Source organism: Pseudocercospora fijiensis, assembly GCF_000340215.1.
Source record: "Pseudocercospora fijiensis CIRAD86 unplaced genomic scaffold MYCFIscaffold_2, whole genome shotgun sequence".
NCBI lineage: Eukaryota > Fungi > Ascomycota > Dothideomycetes > Mycosphaerellales > Mycosphaerellaceae > Pseudocercospora > Pseudocercospora fijiensis.
In genome coordinates, this window is record NW_006921533.1 from 7,941,593 (window position 1) to 7,964,343 (window position 22,751).

The window sequence follows — 22,751 nt, forward strand, 5'->3', positions numbered from 1 at the left end:
TTATGTGCGATGCTCTCCTTCTTCTCCAATACCCTGGACATTTCCACTCCCAACCATTCAGCACACAGCGTACAGGAGCGTCTTTCAAGATGACTGAGCTTGAGAAAAGGAATCTCGAGCAGATACAAACAAATGCAACCGACGCTGCAGAGCTCGATCAGCCTGTCAAAGTCGACACGGTACATGGCGATGAAGCAACCAAAGTCCTTGCCAACTACAACGGACCGCTTGAATGGGCACCAGAAGAGGAGAAAAAGCTCATTCGAAAAATCGATCGTCGACTCTTGTCGATATTGGTCTTGACGTATGGTCTTCAGTACTATGACAAAGCCATGCTGTCTCAAGCTGTAGGCCTGGGGAGAAAATCCTATTTGACGTAGTGAACCGTATTGACTCTTAGTCGTCAAGGCACTATTCGGACTTCGCGATGATTTAGAACTTCGAATTGGCAATCGATACTCCATGTCATCCGCAATCTTTTACTTGGGCTTCATCTGCGGCGCATACCCAGCAATCGTGCTCTCACAACGCTATCCCATCGAAAGAGTCATGGCAGGCATTGTTTGTCTATGGGGAATTTGTCCGTCACTCTTCTTGCTGAGTAGCTCATTACTGAATCGTTCGTCCCAGGCCTCATTTGCACCGCCGCAGTCCACAACTACCAAGCCCTATTCGCCCAACGCTTCTTCCTCGGCCTCCTCGAAGCCGGCGTCTCGCCTGGCTGGATGATGGTCGTAGGCGGCTGGTACAAGAAACGCGAACAAGCTTTCCGAATGGGAGCCTGGTACTCGGCAACCGGTTACGTCTCCATCTTCGCGCCGTTAATCAACTACGGTCTGGGTCATATCCGTGGAGCCTTGAGTCCTTGGAGATACATGTACCTCGTCGCCGGAGCCATTACAATCGCTTGGTCAGCGCTGATATATTTCCTAATGCCACCGGACCCGATCCGTGCGAAGCGGTTCGAAGAAAGAGAACGGTATATCGCTGTAGCACGACTCCGAGAGAACAATTCCGGGGTGAGGAATACGCATTTCAAGGTCGGACAGGTGAAAGAGTTAGGGATGGATTTGAAATTCTGGTTGTTGTTCTTGATTGCTTTTTTCATGCTTTTTATCAACGGTCCCGTTTCGACTTTTATCCCGATTATTATTAATCAGCTTGGATTTACCGGGTTCACGAGTCTGCTTTTGATTATGCCTGGTGGAGCCATCATTGGGACTGTGGAGCTCATGGCGCCGTTTTGTGCTATGAAGTTCAAGAACATGAGGTGTTGGATTATTGTTATTACTGTGGCTTTTTCGCTGGTTGGGAGTCTCTTGCTTTGGCAGCTTCCTATCGAGCAGACGGGTGGGAGACTCTTTGCTGTATACATTTTGGCTTTCTACGGCGGTGGCTATGCGTGTTTGATGGGATTGACGGTGGCGAATTGTGCGGGCTACACGAAGCGCAGTGTGAGTTCGAGTGGGATCTTTGTTGGTTACTGCTTGGGTAGGGGGTTTTTTTTATTCATTGTGATCTATGGTGACGAATACTGAGGCTTTGCAGGCAACTTTGTCGGACCTCTCATCTTCTACGAGAACGAAGCGCCGTACTACAACACCGGCTGGATCACGACGGTCATCAGCTTGATTGCGACGATTCTCCTGACAATCCTGTATCGATATGTCTGTGTATGGGACAATAGACAGCGTGATAAGACGGGCTCGGAAGCCTTTGATCATGCTTATGAGGATGATTTCACGGACAAGACGAACAAGCAGTTCAGATATACTCTCTGATGGGTGAGATGGAAGGAGATAGGAGGTCGGAGGTCTGCGTTTGCTAGCCAGTAATGTGCTCGAACACCAACAGAAACGATTCCATCCTTTAATTTCCTCTGCCAGAACGCTATGATCATGGTCTGAACCGCCGTGGTTGTCTGGTGCTTTCTTGGTGCTGAGGAATTCCAAACCCGCGCTGAGAATTGCCTGTAGTCTGTTTGCGCTTCACGCGTTCCATCATCATTTACATCTGCAAAAGTGTCCCGGTATCTCATGGAGACGAGTTTTCAAGCCCCATCGCTCGTGCCACCGGAACTATGCTTTGAGAATGCTCCGGGCACAACGAGCCGTCACGGCCTACTACTTGTATACAGAACTTTGAGCGACTTGTGCAACACGTACTGTAATATGGAAGTCTCAGCTACATCTTGTCGCTACGACCCAAGCGATAACTATCCTAATGGCCATAACAATTCTCAGCTTTAACAACGCTTCTTTCCGTCTCGATAAGGCCTCCTACCAGCAGCTTGGAGATACGCTGTCTTCCATTTGAGATACGTATAATATTCGCAGACGACGGAGAGATTGATTGCTGAGAAGAATGAGAGCTGGCGAAGTTCTTACTTCACTACATTGTCAGGAAGAGATTGCCGTGTGGCTGAGTCTTGTTATACGCTGATCTGACAAATGCTCCTACAGAGTTCACAGTGCGAGCTCGCCCTGAGCGGTATAATCGAGAATCTCCGCATCTCTTCATAAGATCTCGAATATCCCATCATTGATCGATTGGAGCCCGGCTTGGGATCTTCTCGGGTCAGACCGACGGCACCGTTCACATGACTACGAAGCTACTTTGATGCACTGCACTGCAGGACCTATGCAATCCTCATTCCTTTCACGCATCGACGCGCATGCCGACATTGTCGATCTCATCCACATCAAGACAGCGAAACCGAGGACACACGAGCCCTTCGTTATCAGGATCTGGATCGAGCGACGGCTAATCCAGCGTCTCGCAGGAATGGCATAATAGGGCAGACTTTGAATGAAGAGGAAATGAATATCGCCAAAGACCCTGAATCGTTCAATCCCATGTCTACGTAGGAGCCCCGAATCCTCTGAATGGAGCAGGAGAGCGAGGGCCGATGTGCCGCATACTTAGCATCTGAAACGAGGAGGGATTACTGTGCCTATAGCAGGGACAAAGAGCTAAGACAGACTCATGCGCAGTCCATGGCATAGAGCACAATAATCTGTAGGTGCACGCCGGTGTTCATCCGTCCTCTCTCATACATCATTTCCCCTGCTATTCGCTTGCACTTTTCGTATGGCGTTGGAAGGGAGTGAGGAAGCCTTATCACAAACATGTTCGGAGTTCTCCAGCTAACAGGACCAATCCATATAATGGGGCCAAATCCTAGGCGGCTCGTCAAGCGAGAGAAATGCTTAGTCAAGAAGCTTGGTCATCGTTTGCAAGCCTTTTCCTCTCTCGATATGGCAGGTAAGAAAGATTCCACAGCGTTGCTCAGAACCGTGAGGATCATGGACCCTTTCCGAAGTCGGCCGTCAGACTGGATCGCCCTGACCTGGGGCATCGATTATGATGTCTACTTCATCACCTTCCTCATTGAGCTAGCTCCAGTGAGGACAACTCTAGTCAGAGTCCGGGATTTCCGGTGAAGGAGCTCTGCGATTGCACAGCAGATGAAAATTGTAATCATCATGACCTGCATAGGCATCTCGCGGATACCTCCAGTCATGGCAGGCGATGTCGCAAGGCTGAAACTGCGTCGTAAGTACCTACAAGGTAGTGAAAGTTCACCTTCCTAGAACGGCTAATACGTTGGCACTAGTTGGAGCCGCATTCACTGGACCGGGAGTCTGTGGTCGCTCGTTGCCGAGATGGTATGTTCTATCGGTAGTCGCGAGGGTATCATCCTAAGTTCGTTCGTCCATTTCTTCGCAGCAAGCTTGTTATCCAGGAAATCTACAAGGAGTAGTCGGCATTCCTCAAATGTTCGACCCTCCTTTCCTCGAATCTTATTGCATCAACTGCTATTTCGCCACCTGGTAATAATAACTCGACACAACTCTGCGGAATGGCCGGGATGCGAAAAGACTCGCACCAATGCCATAGCATTCATCAAAGCCAGAAACATCTGAAATGGAGCAAAAAGCAACCACCAGTCTTGAAAGTCGATCCTGGAGACGTTGTAACATTCGATTGCATCGATGGTGGTAACGGACAAATCAAGCCGAGCTCAACTGCCGATGAGCTTCTCAACTTCGACGTCAGCCTCGCCGACCCGGTGTTTGGCCCTGTCTATGTCGAAGGCGCGGAGCCCGGTGACGCTCTCGAGGTGGAAGTACTCGACCTCCAAACCGAAGATTGGGGATGGACTGCCGTGATGCCAAACTTTGGCCTTCTCGCGGACGACTTCCCAGAAGCGAGTCTGAAGATCTGGTGTCTGCCGAAGGATGATGATCGCAAATTGGCTTACTTTAATGATGACATTCAGATCCCGATCAGACCGTTTATGGGAACGATGGGCGTAGCGCCTGGCGAAGATGGAGAGTTTTCCACCATTCCACCACTGGATACAGGCGGCAATATCGATACCAGGCACATTACAAAAGGCTCGAAGCTGATTCTACCTGTGCGTGCAGCCGGCGCCCTTTTCAGTTGTGGTGACGGGCATGCTGCTCAGGGAGATGGCGAAGTGTGCGGGTCAGCCATCGAAACGCCAATGCGCGTCTCTCTGCGTTTCAATCTCCGGAAGCAAAACTTTTGGGTGCGGTCTCCGCATTTCGAGTGTCCTCCAAAGGAACAGGAAAGAGTTCTCCCGGATTGTGGAACGTACAATACGATGGGCATCGACTCGAATATGCTCGAAGCCAGCCGGAAAGCTGTGCGCGCGATGCTAGAATATTTGCAAGCGGAGAAGGGCATGTCTAAGATCGATGCGTATATGCTTTGTAGCGTGGCTGTCAGTCTCCGGTTTGGCGAGGTCGTTGATATGCCGAATTATGCCATCTTCGCGAGTCTTCCTTTGAATGTCTTTGCAAGCAGCAGGCCGGCTACCAATGGAACATGAGACCGTTTCAGCATCCGGATGAGAGCATGAGTGGGAGACCTTGTCTGAACAAGCCTTTCATCGATCTCGAGGCCAAGCTCCATCGGTCATATCTCTGGAATCCAAGGGTTGTTCGACCACAGTGATCAATGGCTGCCTGCACAGGTCGCACTCAGAGAATCAAGAAACCTCACGGATGAGATGATACGAGGTGCGATCCTGACATCAGACGACGTTGCTGACCAGAGAAGAGGACAAAGTGAGTCCGCATAGCAGAACTATGTATTCTAGCAAAGGGAGCTTCAGGGAGGCAGACCAATTCGGCCTGGAGAAGCAAAGAAGTCAGTCAAGAACGTACAGAATGAAGAAGAGAAGAAGTCAGTCAAGAACGTACAGAATGAAGAAGAGAAGAAGTCAGTCAAGAACGTACAGAATGAAGAAGAGAAGAAGTCAAAATCTTGTTGACACCACAAGACATTTTGGAGTCTGGACTCATTATGATCCTTCGGCATCCTCAAGAAGCATGTCCTTAGACCTCATCGCCCTGGGCATTCTTTCCAGTAACCTTCCTCTTACTCTCCTTGCCTTTCGAAGTCGCCTTGGAGCCCGTCCTGCCAGCGACGACTTCTTTCTCACCCGACAGACGTTCTCGCGACTTCCCAGCCTTCAACTTCTTCGCCCCCGTCCCAGTCTCTCCCTCACCCCCTCGTCGTCCCCTCTCAATCCGATCCCAAGTAGCCTTCCTCACCCTCCTCACAAACTCCGGATCCCTCTGAAACCTCCTCTCCCTCTCCGAATTCAACCTCTCCGAATCCCGATGCGGATTAAGCTGCACCTCAACATACAACTCCCGTCCATACACCCCTTCCATCGCAGCATTCAAAAAAGTCCCAACACGTCTCGCAGAATTCTTCTTCCAATTCCACATCTTCCCATCTCTCTTCGCTCCTTGTTGCGGTAACACGAAAACTTCATACTCGACATTATAATTCCAACCTCCTTTGTCCACTTCGTTTTCCAACCCTCTGCGGATGCCTTTGTAGTCGCCTTGGCCGTCTAGGAGCCACTTTGAGAAGTTTTCAAAGGTTTCGCCCGGCGAGAGGTCGAGTTGTCGGTTGAGATCGAGGGGGAGATCTTCTCTTGCGACGTTGTTGGCGAAGTAGACTACTAGGGCGATGTCGTCGTCCGGTTTCTTTTTCTTGCTTTTGGAAGTTTGTGTAGTTTTGCCTTTTGCTTTTGAAGCAGGAGGAAAGGCTCCATCTGTGGGTTGCGGAGTTGTAGGTGGTTGAATGAGGATGTTGTCGTCTTTTTCTTCGTCTTCGAGATGGTTGTAGGCGTCGAGGGACACTTCGCTAGTATCTGTATCGTTCAGAAGCTGGATAAGTCTCTCTCTGATCTTCTTCTGACTCTTGAGACCTGCGAATGCTCGATCTGGAGTGTAACCCTTGACCATTTCAGCAACATTTGTGACACGCTTGCTACGCTCAAAGTGACCAATCGAGATGCCGTTTACGAACCATGAATGTACTGCGTAGTAGTTGATCTCCTTTTCGGCTTTCACCTCGGCGACAATGACAATGTCCATGGCTATATTGCCGTCCTGAGTAGGCTCGGCATCATCATGCCCGTCCCAGACTCCAATTCGTATCAGAGGATGATCGTCGTCCGAATGTGTAAGATCAGGCTTGCCTTCGTTATCTGGTGCCTCTTCATCTTCGACCTCTTCGTCGGCTCCGAGTGACTCCTCTCCATTTTCGGTAGGCCCATCGATGTCCTCGTCCTCGTCCCCGTCGTCTTCGTCTTCGTCTTGTACTTTAAACCGGTAATCACGTCTCATTTTGCTGCTTTTGCTCACTCTCCTCTTGACAACCGGCACAATGATATCATCACCGTCCGACTCGCTACGCCTCTCAACCGCTGTTCCTGGAGTCTTTCCGTCATGAGCTTTCGTCGTCTTACTTCCAGCCGTCCCAGCCTGAGTAGCTTGCTCGAAATGAACCAGATATGTCTCCTCTACTTCATCGGCACCAATGTGTTTAGACTTCAGTTGCTGAAGAGTTCTTCGAGGATGAGATAAATCGCCGCATCGCCCGGGTTCATGAATGCTCGGATCACCTAGATCACTGCCCCCGACCTGAGCGGCCACGGCAGCCAAGAAACTCTTCCACGTCTTCGAGGTTTGATCGGTAAAGTCATACCTGTCAAGGTCCACCCCACCCTGGTTGCTCTCAATGTCTGAATGTCGTTGTGGACAAATCTGCAGGTTCAAAATCACCATTCTGAAAAGAACACAGCTTGACTGTGAGAAACTTGTTGACACGAACAACCAAACTTCAATCGTACAGGAAGCAGCAAGGAGCTTTACATACACATAGACAGAAAGACAAAAGAAAGACATGTTTGCCACCCTCAAAGCCACCAATCCCACCAGATGCCTCAAGACACTTCTCGAAATGCATCACCATCATTCATCCGAGTATTCCGAAGTATCCCAAAACGTCTCATCATCTGAATCATCATCATTCGTGCCCAGCGAAACTTGACGGCGCGGCGGACTCGGAGCCTGCGCTGGAGTAGTAATCGCAGCAGAAGGCCTAGGTGCATTCCTATTCATCCTCTCCCTCCACTCCCGATCCTTAACCCCAGCATCCTCCGCCTCAACAAGATGCACCTCAACATACAACAACCTCTTCCCAAAAGCCTGCACAGTCACAGCATCCAAAAACTCTTCGGCAAAACTCCCATCGTCTTGCCATTCACACATGACTTTCCCGGCTCCGTGGGGTAACACCCAGATGTTGAGATCGCCCCAGTAGTTGAAACCTGAATCGTCGGCGTGGAGCATGTGGTCCAGAGTACCGTAAGTGTCAGAGACGACGTTGTCGAGGATGTAGGATTTGAAAGTGCCGCAGGTTTCCGCGTTGTCGAGGGCAGCGAGGATGTGCTCTGGGAGGCCGAGAGGAGTTTTGGCGAGGTTGTTGACGAACGTGATCACGACGTCGATTTCTTCGTCCTCGTTATTGTCAACGTCGGGATTAAGAGTGCCGTCGAACGGGTGCAAGCTGTGTTCGACACGGACCGGTGCCTCTTTGGGTGCATTTGAAGCGTTGGTTTTCTTTTGATGGAATCTTGTGAAAGCCCATGTTAAGATGGCTTGGGTGAGGAGCTCTGGTTTTCTGGGGTTCCATTTTGGCGCCCAGAAGGGGTCGACTTGTAACGTAACTCGCCTCAAATTGACCTCGGAAGCATTCTGGTAGGCGCCGATTCTGCTGCCGTTGATGTTCCAGGTGTTCACGGACAAGTACTGGACAGATGATTCGCCACTGCCGCGAGCACCACGCGGGTGAATGACAGCAACGAGGATGTCTACCATTGTGGGGCTATCGGTCGGGTCGCCAGGCTCCTCAGCCTCCTGTGTCGCATTGAGCTTGCCAATGCGAACATAACGACGGCCGTCATCAAGATCGAGGAATTTAGCTGCCTTCGAAGGCTGCGACAAGTCGGCATCTGAGGCCTTCCGCTTGCGGCTTTCTTTGTGAAGCTCCTCCAGAGTGTTTTCGTCCTCGGGACGCTCAGTTTCCAGAGTCGGCGACGGCTCAGCTTCTTCCACAGCATCCTCATTGGGCTCTGCGTCTTCAGGTTCCACGTCCGAGAAACCATCTTGATCCAGCAACTGATCCTCACCGGGCGAGGGAGCGCCACGGGAAGATGTCGGGCGTCTTCCTGAACTTGCTCTCGAGCCTGAAGCGCGTGGAACACTCCCATTCCTCTGACCTCTCAAGCCGGAAGAATCCGGGGGCGTTGAATCGTAAGGAGTACGCGGAGATCCAGTGCCCTGTCTAGAGCCTGGCCGTGAGCCCGGAGTCCGCGGTGCGCTCCCACCTCTCTGACCTCTCGAGCTGACGGAGTTCTGGGGCGACGTAGAATTGCCAGGAGAGCGACCAGATCCTGTTCCCTGTCTTGAGCCACTTCCCTGACCTCTCAAGCTGACATACGGTAAGCCATGAGGAGGACGTGGAGATCCTGTCGCCTGTCTTGAACGCGGCCTTGAGCTTGATGGAAGGCTCCTACTCCTCTGACTTCCGCCAAGGGAGGAGTTCAGAGGCGAAGCTGGATTGCTAGGAGTATAAGGAGACGCCGTTGCACGTCTCGACCCAGGCCTTGAGCCCGCGCTTCCACGCTTCTGACTCCCGCCAACAGAAGGCGGATCGCTAGGAGTGCGTGCCCGACTCCCAGACCTCTGACTCCTCTGTTGCGGCGAAATCGAATTGCCAGGCGCGCGCCCTTCCCTCCGCGACAGACTCCCAGCCCCAGACGCGATCCTCCTCCTCCCGGGAGAAACAGGCTCTTGTTTAACCCTCGGACTCGGCCGCGGCAAATCAAAATGCACACTCAACAACCTCTCGCGATTAACATCCGTTCCAAAACGATGCCACTCCCCCTCCCCAACCCAACAATACATGACCTTAAAAGTCTCAACATCCAACCCCTCCTCCCCATCCAACATGACATGTTGCCGCTCCCCACCAGCACAAACCCTCCTCCGATCCCGAACATATCCATCCCAAACCCGATGATGAAAATGCAAAGACGCCCCCACCGGGAAAAAATCCGTCACGTCCCCCTCCATCTGCTGCCAAAACGCATTCTTAATCTCCTCCCAACTCTCACACTCCGTAACATCAATCTCCAAAATGTCCTCGTGTTCGAATTCATCGAATTGACAGAACCGGAATTTCAGAATATGTTTCGGGAGGGCGAGGATCGAGAATTTCTGCGCCAGGGCGACAGCTTTACGTTTTTGAGGGGAAGTCTTCGGTGTCGGGGCACGACCGGTATTGGATCTTTTCTTGGGTCGCCAGAGAGGATTGTAGTCCTTGGGACTTTGGGGGGATTTGGGGAGGGAGTTGGTTTTGTCTTTGAAGTTGATGTGGAGGAAGACGATGTCGCCGGTTGATCTGTCGAGTCCGCGGCCCTGGGAAGCGTATTCGGTGCGGAGAGTTGCGAGGGAGAGGTCTTGGGAACATGGTTCGTCGTCTTTTGTTGGGGCGTGGAAGCTCACGGTGTCGTCTCCGGGTTGAAGCTGGAATCGGAAAAGCTTGCCGTTCTCGGTGTATTCGTTTTTGAAAACTTCGTTGAGGCGAGAGGTGAGATCGCGGTGGGTGGTAACGCCTTTTAGGTCTACGGAGATGGAACGAAGCTTGCGGAATGGATTGCCAGGATGGTGATTGGGGCAGAATTTGAAGCGAAGCTCAATTGGTCCTGCCATGGTGTAGTCTTGTCGATCCTGTATACTTCGAATTCTGGAAGCTGTAGATGTTATTGTAAAAAAGCTTCGGAGCCATGTCTCGGTCAATGGCGCGCATTGTCGAACAAAGGTCTCGCCGGATCTGGACGTTGTTTCGCCGGATGAGGATGTCGTTCAAGATCGTGTACGATAGCACTTCGACACAAAGAACAACATATTGTTCTCTTTGTGCAGCGCATGCCTTTCGCGCCCAATGGTCCAACGTCGATCTCATCAGGTTCATTGCCTCTTCGCTCCGTCGACATCAGCAATGATACAAGGATGTACAGGTTTCCTGATGCATTGCACTTGGAGTGAAGCTGCTTATATTCATTCATACTTCGCTAAGCGCATCTCATTCCGCGCATTAATCTTCTAGTAACTTTCACTCACGCTTCTCGGCTTCACCATCACTGCTGCCCGGCTCTCCGCCATCCATTTCCTTCGTGGAAGCTTCGCTATCGTTGTCAAGAATTTCTTGCTCATGCTCTGGCACGAGACGGTCATCTGAAACCTTCCTTATTGGCCTGAGTGGCATCGTCCTCATCATGATCCCTCGCTTGGCGTTCAGCACGACGCTCGCGAGTGACTCTTCGAGTGAATTCGTTCTTCTGCCTCGATGGAATGCGCCTTCGCCAATCCTCGCCCCACAGCACTCGTCTCTGCAACCTGTCCCGATCGACGCGTGGAATACTCTCCACAGCTTCAACAGTCCGAGGGGCATTCGCGCGAATCTGTCGCTCAGTGCCAACCAATCGCTTCAAGTTTTGGGCCAATTTTTGAGTCCCAGGGTCATTCGAGTCTGTAAGAGGCGTGAAATTGACAGAGTCTGGAGACCATCCGGCCTCCAGACGCTTGATGTCGATCAATGCCCTTCCCAAATACAACATAGTTCGGTACTCAGGTACCAACTGCTCTGTTGGAAAGTAACGTTTTCTCATGTACTGCATACTCTCTGCACGCTCACCTCGGCGAGATCCGTGGCGACTTACGATCGGAATAGGGCGCCATCCAGGAAAGTTGCTGATCATATACCGCTCCGTGAGTGTGAAGGCCAACAGGGCAAGAGGAGGATTAGCAGCCGAACAAAGATACTCAATGAATCGATTCCAAACAACCCTGTGGAAGGTATAGCCTTGAGTGACGAGGCGTGTGAACTCGCGAACCATGTCCGCGATTCGATCTTGTGCCTTCAACGCCGTGATGTAGAGAAGGAAAGGTTGCGAGAGGATATTCCGACGTCCCGGCGCTGGCCGCGGACCAAGATTGGAAGCACCTTTGGGCACGGGGGTTGGTTTCATTGCGAGATCTGGCACGGCTCTTTCTTGTTGATCAGATTTGGCATCTGCAGAGAAGCCAAGCTCAGCACGATCGTCTTGAGACGACGCTTCCACAACAGGAGCGTTGAGCCGGAACGCATGCTCCGAGGCTGGCTCGGTCACCTTATTCTCTGGCCCATCGTGTGAGCGCCGCAACTCAGGCACAGCGGAGGGTGGAGCAACTCTGTCCGCTTGGTCCTTGACCACACGCCAGTAGGCCTCGACTTGTTCGTACTCCTCCGCACGCAACAGTGCGTTCATGAGGCCACTATGGAGGCGAAAGCTTGGCGTCTGTGTTCGCCCGAACTTTTGCATAATCCTCAGCGACTGCTCAAAGAGATTTTTGGCCTCTTCGAGACATCCTCGACCACCATGGATCCAGATGATGGATGCAAACATGTCTCCCACCATGTCTGCAGCTGAGAGACCATGTCCACTACCAACAGACAGATCCCGATCCGAAAGTCCCCGGACCATCCGCTGAAGCTCCGCCATTGCCCCCGGGAGGGATCGTTTCTCGAGTTGTAAAGCATGCTGTGCTACTGCCCTGTCCTGTTTCTGGGCTTGCTGGAGAGACTTGGCCCTGGTGTAAAGCTGTTTAGATCTCGCGCCTGGACGGACGTTGTGCGCAATGAGCTTCTTGTACACGAAGACCGCCCTTCCATACTGTCTGGTGTCAATAAACCCCGTCATAACGGCGTCATAGTGCGCCGCCTGAGGCTGGAATCCTTCGCTCCTCATCACTGTTTTGACAATGAGCCAGGCCGCGTTCGCCTGTCGGAATGCGACCAATGTCCGCAGGAGATAAACGTACGATTTGCCGTTCAGCCGTATGCCCTCAGACTTCATCCATCGGTAGGTGCTCATGACGGCATCGATGTTGTGCAGCGTTGCGTAGTGACCCAGCAAGGCATTGCAACAGCCGGTCACAGAGCCTCTGATTTCGCGCGCTCGAAAGCGCCTGACGGCATCTTTCATTGCTTCCTCGGCCTTCTGTGTTTGTCGAGCATAGCACAGTGCAACGATGTGGGCCTCAATCAGCCAAGCTCGAGCCGAATCTCCGGTCAGATCATAGAATTGCTCGATGAGATCTTCTGTCGCGGGTACATCTCCGCGCCGCGCGAGCATTCTCAACACTCCTGTCAAGGTATCACGATTGGGTACCAAGCCAACATCGTGCACTGCAGACTTCAGAAGAGACAGTGCGCCATCGAGATCGTCGAGACGCGCGTAGGCTGCCAGCAAACTGTTCCAGCACTCTATATCGAGTTCATCGTTGTGTGCTTTGGCTACGGCGCGCGCTTTCTCGAATGCTGTCTTAGCGGACACTAGATCAGAAGCCTCGGCGTGTACAAGAATTCGAGTCCAGTAGGCAGCTTTCTGATCTTCGTACTGGCTGTAATTGCGCTCAAGATACTTGAACCAGCTCTCAACTTGATCTCTGTTTGCATCCCGGGCTGCGAACAGGAGCAATTTATGAACCGCATCAAGTCTTAATTTGCCATGCCATCTTTGCCAGTCGTTTACCACGAAGCCGATAGAAACGTTTTGGATGGTATCTTTGTCAGTGTGCCTGAATAAGGCTCGGCCGCCGCACATCTTCAAGAGTATGAAAAGCAGGTCCTCGTTGAGCTTTGCATTCGGCATTTCGCGATAGCATTGATAGAGGCAGGAGATTATGGGACTTGACCAAGTGTCTCGTGATACAAGTGTGTGAGAGCGCAGGTATTCGTCAAGGAGGTTCAATCGACGAGCCAAGAGCGTTTCGAAGAAATGTGTTTGCTCAGGGGCCCAACGCGATAAGCGATATACCAGGGAATAGAGGTAGTCCCTCTTGGTCTTGAAGGCTACCGGTACTCGATCCTGCAAGGCTTGCTGGCACGCTTCTTTCGCGATGTGCACCCACATGGTAAGCCAGGGCTGTCTCTGATCCTCGGACAAGGGTTTAATGTGCAATGTCAAGCCATACGCAACATCAAGGTTGTCATGCTCTCCGATTTTCACCAGAAAGAGGCCATGTTGTCGAGAGTTACTCTGAGATTCCGAAGCTCTAAAGATTCGCAAAGCGAGGTGCCATAGGGCACGCCGCATGACAACAGAAAACATCGACGATGATAGCTGCGAGACATTCGGCAGATGAGAGACAGCTTCGTCATGCAATGTCAGGGCCATTTCGTGGGATGCTTCCATCTTGAGGAAGGCCTGGCATGCAGACTGGTACAATGCCAGCGTCCTCTGTTTGGGTGGGATCGACCAAAAGAGAGTAACGATGTATGCGAGGACGTCTGTGCTCTGAATTTCCGAGAGCCAGCTCAAAAGTCTTTCCTTTAGGCGTAGGTCATCTCTGTCATCAGACGGCAATGAAATGTAAAGCTTCCACGTCTGGTCAACAAGCTCAGGTAATGCCTTCAGGGAATCTGAGGCCAGAGTGCGGCGCAGGCGGGTGAGGCCTTCGAAGCCTGGGTGGGCGCCTGCGCGATCTTCGAATCTGGCCGCTTCTTCTGTCTTCCGGACTGCATCCACAGACTGTTCCAATGTCTGGTCTTCCGCCAGTTCGGCAGCAGAAATGGCAGTAAATGGATGGTATGAGCTTTCTTCTGACAAAGTACCGAGCCCAGATACTTTCGGTCGCCGTGAGAGCAGCTCGTTAATCGTATACCCGCTCATGGCATCCTTGGCCACCGCGGGCCTCGCCTGCCCATCGCGCTCAGTATCTATACCACCCGGAAGTTGGACTGGACCAATGTTGTTGCTTTCTGCCTGGTGCTTGCCATCTCTTGGTGATCGTGAACCATGCGCCTTCACCTGCCGACCCTGCGATCTCGACGAATAGCACCTTGATGCCTGTACGAAGCCTTCAGGCAAGCGCCTCGCATTTCGCCTCTCCCAGGGCTCCTTGAGCTGGCCGTTGACCCGATTTGCCCAAGCCAATACGTGTGGAGGATATAGAAAATCCAGATATTCACCATCGGGTAGCATGTGGGGAGTCTCGGACTTCTGCTCTCGTGCTGCTCGGATCGTTCTCGCCGACGTGCTATCGTGTCGTAGAGGGAGGTCGTGAGGTGGAGTGGCCGATATGGCATAGGGCGGGAGTCCGAGGTCGCCAGCGCCATACGTCCAGAATGCCTGATGGAGCTGGCGCTGGCTTCGTGCCGCCTTCTTCGCTGCCGACGCACATTTTAGAGAATCTCGGGCTCCAGCTGTCAGACATGCTCCAGCTCGCTCTAGCATGCCCCCCAGACACTCATCACGGGAGCTGTCTGCGTTGGTGGCGCCTTACCGTATATGGAAGCAGTCGCAGCAAGTCGGGAGGAACTGCGACGGCGCTGACTGTTAGAGCGAGGAATGCTTGGTGTAGAGTCGTAGGCGAGGCGCTTCCATGGCAAGCAAGAATAATGTGTGTCGCCAATCGATGATGCGTCCAAACTTCCACTCGCCTCTCCGCGGAAGTGGGCGCGCTGTGGCCTGTACCTGTACTGCATCCACAGCTTCCCAAGCCCATCGCCATTCTCCCTCTTCCATCACCATAACCAACTCCAGCCTGTTGACATGCTGCTTGCCGGGGAATCTGGAGCAAGAATCACTGAGCATTGTTCGAGATGGGTAACATCACCAGCCATACCATCGCCTCACTCCTCCTGCATTTCCAGTCAGACTCCCAGCGTGCCAGGAAGCATAGTGATCGCAGATTGACAATCGCACTGATCGATTGGTAGGCCCGCGCACCAGCAAGCAGATCTTGTGATCACGCAGAAGTATTTGGTGAAGAAATTCTGCACATCTCCATTCCCCTCATTCACTATACACAACACTCTTCCCCCTTGTAAAGAACAACCCGAACCCATGCCCTCTACAGAGACCCAGATCTGCGTACCAAAATGCCTGCTTCAACATCGATAAGCAACACGGCGTCGTCATTTAAACCTCACAAATCCAACCTAGTAAGAAGCCCTACACCCTCATCCTCCAAACCCACAACCATATCGACCTCCAACGATTCCCAAACCGCCTTTCCTGCTACCCATGCACCCGCTACTCAGCCCTCAAGCTCCAAAAACACCCAACTTCGATGTAGATTCGACATTCAACCACATCCGGCGTACATGAATCCCAGAGTTCCCAGGCGACCGCGTGGGAAAGCGGCAAAGACTTCTCCTTTACTGAATGATTGGAGTGGCAGGGCGAGAAGTTGGAGATATGGGTGGCATAGGTTTACGCGGTGGTTTCGGGAGGATGATGATGATGGTTAGATATGATGATGATGAAGCAAGAAGATTTGCGGATTTCCAAGGTTGTGTGTGTTGTACTTTTGTGTTGTGGAACGCAGGACCGAGTGTGAAAATCGTGCAATGCATCTTGGTGGACAGATCTAACCAATCGTTGATATATTTACCTCTCCTATGGGCTTGGTTCTTGTTAGTGATGATCCCACTGTCCTTAGCCTACTTCGGCGTGAACTCAGGCGCCTCGTCACCGGTGTCCTCGTTATTCTTCGTCTTCTCGGCTAGCGTGGACGTGGAAGTAGCGCGCGTGCGCTTCTTGGCGGGCATATGCGTCTCTGGCTGTCGTCGTTACTATCGCGCTCCTTAGGCGTCTGCGCAGGAGCCTTGTTCTTCTTGGCTGGGCGGAGTGCGTCGACGTAGTATTCTTCGGGCACCTCCCACTCGCAATGCGTCACCTGGTACGCAGAATACGTGCTATCATCTATAATCCCTCACCATCTCCTCACACCACCCCACAAACTCCCTACAAATCCCATCCCCACCCTCCTCTTCCCCCTCCAAACACTCCAAAACATCCTCCCTCGGCCTCTCATAGACGTCTCCTCCCCCAAGGCACCACATACCCCCCACCATCATCCATCGTAAGTTCCTCCGAAACCCCACACCACAACTCCGTACAACTCCCAAACCTCGCCTCATACATCAAAAACCCCGCGAGCCACGGCACCAACCAACCAAAACGCCTCGCCCATTCCGCCTTCGAATTTCCAGGATTCTGCGTCACACTCAGCACCCCGGAATCCCGCAATTGAACATGCAAGTCATGCGCGACGGTTGGTGGTGGTGGGAAGAACTGAGAACATGTGGCGCCCATCTTGAGTGGTGGAGTCAGGGCGTTGGAGGTCTGAGATGTTAATGACCTGTCCACATTTATCAAGGAATTAGAGATGAGGTACCGAATATGCACGGTCGGGTAACGCGAGATACCACCTAAGGCTGGCTGTGGTCCAGTTTGCCGATCTTGGACGAAATGGATCCCGTTCCCCTGCTGTCAGGACGGTCGACTGAACGAGAGGCCAAGGACAGCGAAGATGACAAGCCACTGCCTGTTCGGCCGCCTCGGAGCGATAGCCTGTTCACATGGTCGACGAGTTTTCCACTGTTTAATACCCTTCTTGCGGTCAGCGCGGAGACAAACCTGAATTTCTTCGATGGCAGAACACGAGTCGTGATCTTTGGTACGACTGAGGGGATCAGGGCATCCTCAGCCCTTTTAACCTAGAGCGTACATGAGTGGTAAATGTTGGTGATACCAGCTACTTCGAATTGTCGTAGAATTTCGGGTTTCGCGACGTCTTGAGAGGTCGTGGTCGTGGTAGTGGAAGTGGTATTGGCAGCTGGAGCGCAGCTTTCCTCATTCGCTGCATACGCATCTCCAGTGAAGGCAGGAACGAGAGACGTGCAACTGGGTTCATATCGCTCATTTTCAGCTTTTCGCATAGCCCTCTAGCATGTCTGCGCTACACTACTCCGCCATCAAACATTGCCCGGGTCAGGCGCAGTTGTAATTCTGCACCACATCCTGCCCTTCGGCTGTTGTTCTTTCGCAGCAAGAAAGTCCGTCATGAAACCGTTGTGTCCGCCGAACTCCGAGCAACCCAGCTCATGCTTCCTCAATCATCACCATGCACGCAGTTGTCCCCGTCTCGAAGGTCGACTGATCTACTGGTTGGCTGGGCCGCGAGCACCCTTTGGCGTACCGAGCTGGAAACCGTTCTTGAACTTGCGTGGGACGAGCTTGAGCGATCGCATGCGTCCGGAACCGGTGGTCTTTCTTCGCTTGGCCTTCTCGCCCCAGTTGTCTGCGGTGTGTTAGTATCAAGTTTCTCGGCCGTCCCTCTCGCGCTTTCGACTCGCAATGGTGTCGTTGTCGAATTGGGAAGATCGGTGTGAGCAAACGTACACTTTCTAATGCCGGCGCTTGGGTATCCGCAGTTGGCGCAGGTGTGCTTCTGGACGTGCATAGAGCGGCGGCCTGGAGAAGTTCGATCAGCAAAACATCCTCACAACCACAGTTCCCTGCCCAAATTATCCAGTCTTCTCAGTCCCATCCATAATTCCCGTCTCCCGCTGTCCACTCCTGCATTGACTTACCACAGCGTCTGCACAGAACGTGCGACTTGTTGTGGCGCTTTCCGAAGCTGGACGTTCCCTTCGCTGTTGCCCAATGTCAGCATTTTCCGCTCGATCCGTATTTTCTCTGGACGCGGTGTATTCCACGTACTCATTTTGGCTGTGGTGCGAGGGGGTTAGTGTTCGGAGTGGTCGATGGTCGTGTCGCTGAAGTCGCAAGATCAAATTCGCTCGATGTGGAGGGCTTGGCTTGGCGAGAAAGTGCGGCCGGCGGATACTGCCGATTGGCGTTCATTTGAAGGACGCTAGCGGGAGTACGCAAAAAATGGTAATTACTATTTTGCTAAATTTGCTTTACTATTTTACTATTGCCACCACCACCACTATTACCACTACCATTACTATTACTACTACCATTACTATTACTATTACTATTACTCCTTCCTGCGAGACTCACCCCTCACTCTACCAGATCAAGATGCAATGATCTGAATGAGAGCCTCCTCCAAAATAACTATTCTGGCCAAATACGGTCGCAGGTTGAACTTCCTCCTGCAAGTATCTCACTGTCAATTACGGCTTGCAAACGTGCTAGACCTTCCAGTGGAAAGAGTAAAATGGAATTCAGACACTGAGCTACAAGCCCTCAGCCATGAGTAAATGCTGGCTTGCAGCCTACATTCCTCGAATCACTGTGAAGCTCACGAATATGCTTACCATTCCCAGCTCAATCCAGCAAAATGTCAGGCTCTCTGAATATTCTTGAGCCCATCTCTCCTTCCTGTTGTTCCACGAAGTACCACTGATCAGAGAACAGAGAACCTGACATCCCTCAGAATGTATCTCGTACTTCGAGCTAGAATAAAACAGGTCATGCTCGATGCTCTCCAGCACCATGTACGACTTTACGACTTGATGAGGCGGCGAATGCGCTTGAGGATGCTCTGCTTGAATGCAGCCATAGAGTGCCATCATGAATACCCAGGCTAGAGAGTACGAGAGCTTGATCGAAGTCACTTGAACTGAGGGCTGCAGGAGGGCGTCAAGAGAAGCAATGGAATGACCAAGACATGTCTAGAGTTCTTGATCTAGCACATTCGACTTGTTTGCGACGATCTTTTATTCGCTGCCTGGCCAATCTCCTTCGACATCACTCTTCCCAGAGGCGTCATTAGTGGACTTGCGAACGGCAGCCTCAAAATGTCTGATAGCAGAGGTCGATCGGACAAAGGGAAACTCTCAGCAGCGAAGAATACAACTGCACCAGGTGGTTCTTTATTGCCAAATACCAACGGCGAAGAACGCGAGCCAGCGAATGAAGCATCGGCTGAAGACTTCCGTGCCTTTATGGAGTCTGACGATGCAGAAGATAATATCCTAGAGACTAGCGATGATGATGAGCTTCCCAAACCAAAAGGCAAGGATCGCAAGACTACTGCGGCCGCATTATTCTCTTCGTCAGTGTCAACAGGGGCTGGTCAACCTCCGCCAACAAAACTTCGCTGGTCGCAAGCCAAGCATGATGAGGCGAAGTCGAGGACCCAGAGCAAGATAACACAGCAGAGCCCTAAACCCCGTCAGAACCAGACTGCACATAACCCGCAGTCCTCATCGTCAATCAACGAAGGCTCTGCTCAGGAGGATAACGCTGCGAGCGACGATCCGGTCAGCCCTGTGGACTACAATGAGGCAAGAAAGCCTACAGCCAAGGAATTGGCCAAAATTCCATGCCGCAAATGGTACAAGAAAGACGTGAAAATCACATCTTTCACAGGCGTCGAATGGTCTACGCCGACTTTCAAAGCTGCTGCGCCAGGTCAAGGTCAAGCTTTCGAAGTTCAGCCTGGAGACCGCAAGACGAAGTCGGCGAGTGTAGAAGCCGCTTCTGCAGCTAGGACGGAGGAGGACGAGCAAGAGGCTGTGGGTGATGGAGCCGAAGCTGATGATGATCTGATCAAGGATGAGGAGGATTCTGAAGGTAGTTCCGAAGAACGATCAGACTGAGGTTTGAAAGCAGTAGTGTGTTGCAGCTAGCGAGAAGATGAAAGTTCACTACACTTATTTATTGTTTCCATCGTTGCATCGTCGACCAAGGCTGTAGATATTGATTCACCCATTCGTCAAAATTGATGGCTTACTCATCCCTGTTGCTTGGCTTGGCAGAATTTAGACTTCACGCTTCCAATGGCTTCGACTTCATCTCTCTTTGTTCTATGTATGTGAAAGAGTCTTTCTTACAATAGCAGACAGTTTGTCGTTTGCTGATGGCATTGTTTACAAGAGCAGACCAGCTGAACCTCTTCTTCACCCATATATCATATGGTCCCTGTCCAAATCCTGGCCATCTTTTAACTTTGAGCAGTTGACAGAGCCTCATCTCCTGTCGCGTTGAGACGCGTCTTTCACATCGATTCTCCTTTCCCTTGATGGTCTTCCCAAAATGCATACACATTGGCTGTACGTGTATAGTCGCTGTGCTACCGGTGTCCGGAAGTGATTTGCGGGCCCCTTGAACAAGATGGGTGTACATCAGTATGTATTTCCCTCCTCTCAAGGACCACCGAGCTGACAGTCTATGGACTCTGGCAAGTAGTGGAGCCTTTGAGCAAGACCACCAATACTTCCCTCACAGGTGAACCAACCATGGTCCAGATCAAATATAATGCCCTGGTTGTGATTCCGATTGACTACGATGGAGAGTGCCGGGAGCCATCTGACAGGAAGAGGAAGACATATGATCCCAAGAACGCCAAAGATCCGTACAAGCCATACACTGTTGACCTTCCGGAATTCCTGCTCGAGCTAGGAGCGCCTCGCTGTCTTCGGGATACGCGTGTTGGGCCTGCGAGTAAGAAGAGGCAGGCCGGCTCTGATCCGGGGAGTCGCCAGCCCAAGAAGCAGAAGCCTACTGGCGCACGAGTCGCTCTGAACAGTATACCCCAAGTTGCCAATCGCCTGGTTCGGACGCCTGCTCTATCGAGAGCCACCCAGAAAGTTGCTCCTAAACCCAAGATGGCTCGCCCTCAATGCATTGTCCGCAACAGGGCGATTGAGACCATTGACTTGACAGATGAGTGAATAGGCTGCGGCCTTTGTCTGCCATATATAAGAATGTGATTGTTATGCTGTATACAAAGAGGAGGCTGAAAGTTAATGGGCCTCCTGACGCTGAAGCGCTTCACGAGTCTCGTTTGCTCTTGCCTTATAAGGGTTAACTTCCGCTTCCTGTTGGTGAAGTCACCCCGACAAACGCGTACGAATCGCACACCAAGCTTGAATTCAGAGCTTGATCAAAACAACCTCAACATCGCGATTCTAGTCTGCACACTCGACACTCAAAACAATCGTGCGCAACACCAGAACAACATCCTCGTGCCGACATGGAGCCAATCAACAACACTGCAGATACTGCCGACATGATGGAGATTGACGAGCAGAGCACGCCAATGCGGCCAACCCTAGCTGCTGCTGCCAATGTACAGTACGACCAGGAAATGCTCGACGCAGAGGCGTTGATCATGCAAGGCGGTCGAGGCGCAGAGATGGAAGAAGCAGATGAGGACAAACATGTCGCCGGCGACGCAGATTACGATGAGGACCCGCTTGCAGACCTCGAGGCTGCCGCCGCACGAGATGATCTCCCTGCAGATGGCGACCTCGGAGACGTCCTCACTGGTGAAGCAGCCGCCCAAGAAGATCCTCCTGTCTTCATGCACATCGTGGAGAAGACGGGCAGCAAGTTCATTCCAGCAGAATACGACCCAAACGCAATCCAAGTAACGGTCGACTACAACCACATCGTCGCACGAATTGCGGATAATGTGGCGAGACCGAACCTCGACACAGTCCACCTCGCTCAAGGACTCAGCGACGAGGAGATTCTCCTCGGCCATGTCGCACACCCGGACGACATCGCGGGCAGCCTGCTACTTCGCCTTGCACCAACGCTCAGCACCATGGAGCTGGCAGAGCGAGTCAATGCCCTGTACCACTGCTGCAAGCTGCAGCTCAACTCCAACAACGCGTTCACGCAGCGCATTGCTCTCGCTGGAGACGCTCTCGGTCGCCGAAACGGTTGGTCGAAGCAGCAGACCACAGCAGAGAAGATTCGCGTGAAGAACCTTCGCCCCAACGCCCACTCGACGGCCATTCCGGTCCGTCAATACACCTTCCTGAACCGTCCTGCTGGAGGCGAGGCTGAGGAGAAGACGCGCTGGATCAAGCCCCAGATGCGGAAGGACGCTGGCCCTGACGCGAAATCTTTGTCTTCTCGAAACCGCAAGTCTACTGCGCGCGCCCCCATCTCTCAGCCGCCGCCACAACAGCCAGTACCAGCTGATCAGGCCGATGACGAGGAGCGGGCTGCAGAAGAGCCGAGTGACAATGAGGAGGCGTTCACCGATGAGCAGATTGAAGCCGGCCAAGCTCATCACGACTCAGACCTCGCTGCTCTTTACAAGAAGCATGCTGAGCAGAAGGAGGAGTTTGCCGAATTGGAGCGGCAGCTCAGAGAGAAGGAGGACGGTGACGACGTTTGAGTCGCATCACATGTGAACGGCGCGGCGCAAGCGAGGTGAAGTTTGCGTCACAACAAAGCGGAACGCCCTGGCAACGCCGCCAGCTCTCGGTTGCCACGCGCGCGCAGCAACCCACGCGCAACTCATCGAATTCGCCCTGCTCGCGCTTCGCCAGTTCAACACCACACAATCACGATCATCCTCACCAAGCACACGCCGCTTCAACGACAAGCTCAGACAACATCATCCGTCACCAAAATGGAGCGCTCCGAGCGCTACCGTCCGCCAGCAGGCGAGCGCGGCCCTGCTCTCAGAGCCAAGCTGGCAGTGGACACCGCAGCGTCCCAAGATTGACATCTGTTTCTTCAGCGTGGCGTTGGCGGTGGTCTTGTTTGCTTTCCTGTAACACCATGGGCATTGTGTTTCAACGGAAGG

The 22,751-nt window shown here is 52.4% G+C and overlaps 9 protein-coding genes across 9 annotated transcripts; 5 read left to right on the forward strand and 4 right to left on the reverse strand.

Annotated features, from left to right (window-relative positions):
• Positions 1–89: 89 nt before the first annotated feature.
• Positions 90–1,781, forward strand: MYCFIDRAFT_29809 (uncharacterized protein; the record flags this gene model as incomplete). The annotated part of the gene is made up of 4 exons (XM_007924162.1): positions 90–347; positions 409–580; positions 631–1,491; positions 1,549–1,781. 4 exons carry the CDS (start codon positions 90–92, stop codon positions 1,779–1,781), a joined length of 1,524 nt encoding a protein of 507 aa, XP_007922353.1.
• A 43-nt stretch (positions 1,782–1,824) lies between these two features.
• MYCFIDRAFT_172669 (uncharacterized protein) lies at positions 1,825–3,058 on the reverse strand (the record flags this gene model as incomplete). Its single annotated transcript, XM_007925883.1, has 14 exons — positions 1,825–1,839; positions 1,890–1,986; positions 2,012–2,033; positions 2,074–2,094; positions 2,118–2,184; positions 2,217–2,243; positions 2,284–2,371; positions 2,393–2,438; positions 2,470–2,603; positions 2,631–2,638; positions 2,663–2,691; positions 2,726–2,838; positions 2,864–2,982; positions 3,011–3,058. The coding sequence occupies 14 exons, from the start codon at positions 3,056–3,058 to the stop codon at positions 1,825–1,827; spliced, it is 834 nt and encodes a 277-aa protein (XP_007924074.1).
• An 813-nt stretch (positions 3,059–3,871) lies between these two features.
• MYCFIDRAFT_30413 (uncharacterized protein) lies at positions 3,872–4,858 on the forward strand (the record flags this gene model as incomplete). Its single annotated transcript, XM_007924188.1, has 1 exon — positions 3,872–4,858. One exon carries the CDS (start codon positions 3,872–3,874, stop codon positions 4,856–4,858), a length of 987 nt encoding a protein of 328 aa, XP_007922379.1.
• Positions 4,859–5,366: 508 nt separating this feature from the next.
• On the reverse strand, positions 5,367–10,106 carry MYCFIDRAFT_77216 (uncharacterized protein; the record flags this gene model as incomplete). The annotated part of the gene is made up of 3 exons (XM_007924563.1): positions 5,367–6,897; positions 7,036–7,116; positions 7,519–10,106. The coding sequence occupies 3 exons, from the start codon at positions 10,104–10,106 to the stop codon at positions 5,367–5,369; spliced, it is 4,200 nt and encodes a 1,399-aa protein (XP_007922754.1).
• A 329-nt stretch (positions 10,107–10,435) lies between these two features.
• Positions 10,436–11,180, reverse strand: MYCFIDRAFT_202723 (uncharacterized protein). Its single transcript, XM_007925884.1, has one exon. The coding sequence runs from the start codon at positions 11,153–11,155 to the stop codon at positions 10,628–10,630; it is 528 nt and encodes a 175-aa protein (XP_007924075.1). The 5' UTR covers positions 11,156–11,180; the 3' UTR covers positions 10,436–10,627.
• A 5,931-nt stretch (positions 11,181–17,111) lies between these two features.
• MYCFIDRAFT_56162 (uncharacterized protein) lies at positions 17,112–17,979 on the reverse strand. Its single transcript, XM_007924407.1, has 4 exons — positions 17,951–17,979; positions 17,821–17,883; positions 17,630–17,701; positions 17,112–17,528 (listed from the first exon to the last, which is right to left on the reverse strand). Exons 1-4 carry the CDS (start codon positions 17,952–17,954, stop codon positions 17,389–17,391), a joined length of 279 nt encoding a protein of 92 aa, XP_007922598.1. The 5' UTR covers positions 17,955–17,979; the 3' UTR covers positions 17,112–17,388.
• Positions 17,980–18,999: 1,020 nt separating this feature from the next.
• Positions 19,000–19,803, forward strand: MYCFIDRAFT_77213 (uncharacterized protein; the record flags this gene model as incomplete). Its single annotated transcript, XM_007924562.1, has 1 exon — positions 19,000–19,803. One exon carries the CDS (start codon positions 19,000–19,002, stop codon positions 19,801–19,803), a length of 804 nt encoding a protein of 267 aa, XP_007922753.1.
• A 639-nt stretch (positions 19,804–20,442) lies between these two features.
• On the forward strand, positions 20,443–20,877 carry MYCFIDRAFT_77212 (uncharacterized protein; the record flags this gene model as incomplete). The annotated part of the gene is made up of 1 exon (XM_007924561.1): positions 20,443–20,877. The coding sequence occupies one exon, from the start codon at positions 20,443–20,445 to the stop codon at positions 20,875–20,877; it is 435 nt and encodes a 144-aa protein (XP_007922752.1).
• A 302-nt stretch (positions 20,878–21,179) lies between these two features.
• Positions 21,180–22,337, forward strand: MYCFIDRAFT_77211 (uncharacterized protein; the record flags this gene model as incomplete). Its single annotated transcript, XM_007924560.1, has 1 exon — positions 21,180–22,337. One exon carries the CDS (start codon positions 21,180–21,182, stop codon positions 22,335–22,337), a length of 1,158 nt encoding a protein of 385 aa, XP_007922751.1.
• Positions 22,338–22,751: the final 414 nt, after the last annotated feature.

Excerpts from the sequence above, each read along its gene's own strand:
- MYCFIDRAFT_202723 (XM_007925884.1), bottom strand. The coding sequence starts at position 11,155 with ATGATCAGCAACTTTCCTGGATGGCGCCCTATTCCGATCGTAAGTCGC.
- MYCFIDRAFT_56162 (XM_007924407.1), bottom strand. Across the intron at positions 17,702-17,820 it reads CGTTCTGTGCAGACGCTGTG|GCCGCCGCTCTATGCACGTC; the intron begins GTAAGTCAATGC and ends GAACTTCTCCAG. Across the intron at positions 17,529-17,629 it reads AAGCGCCGGCATTAGAAAGT|ACAACTGGGGCGAGAAGGCC; the intron begins GTACGTTTGCTC and ends AACACACCGCAG.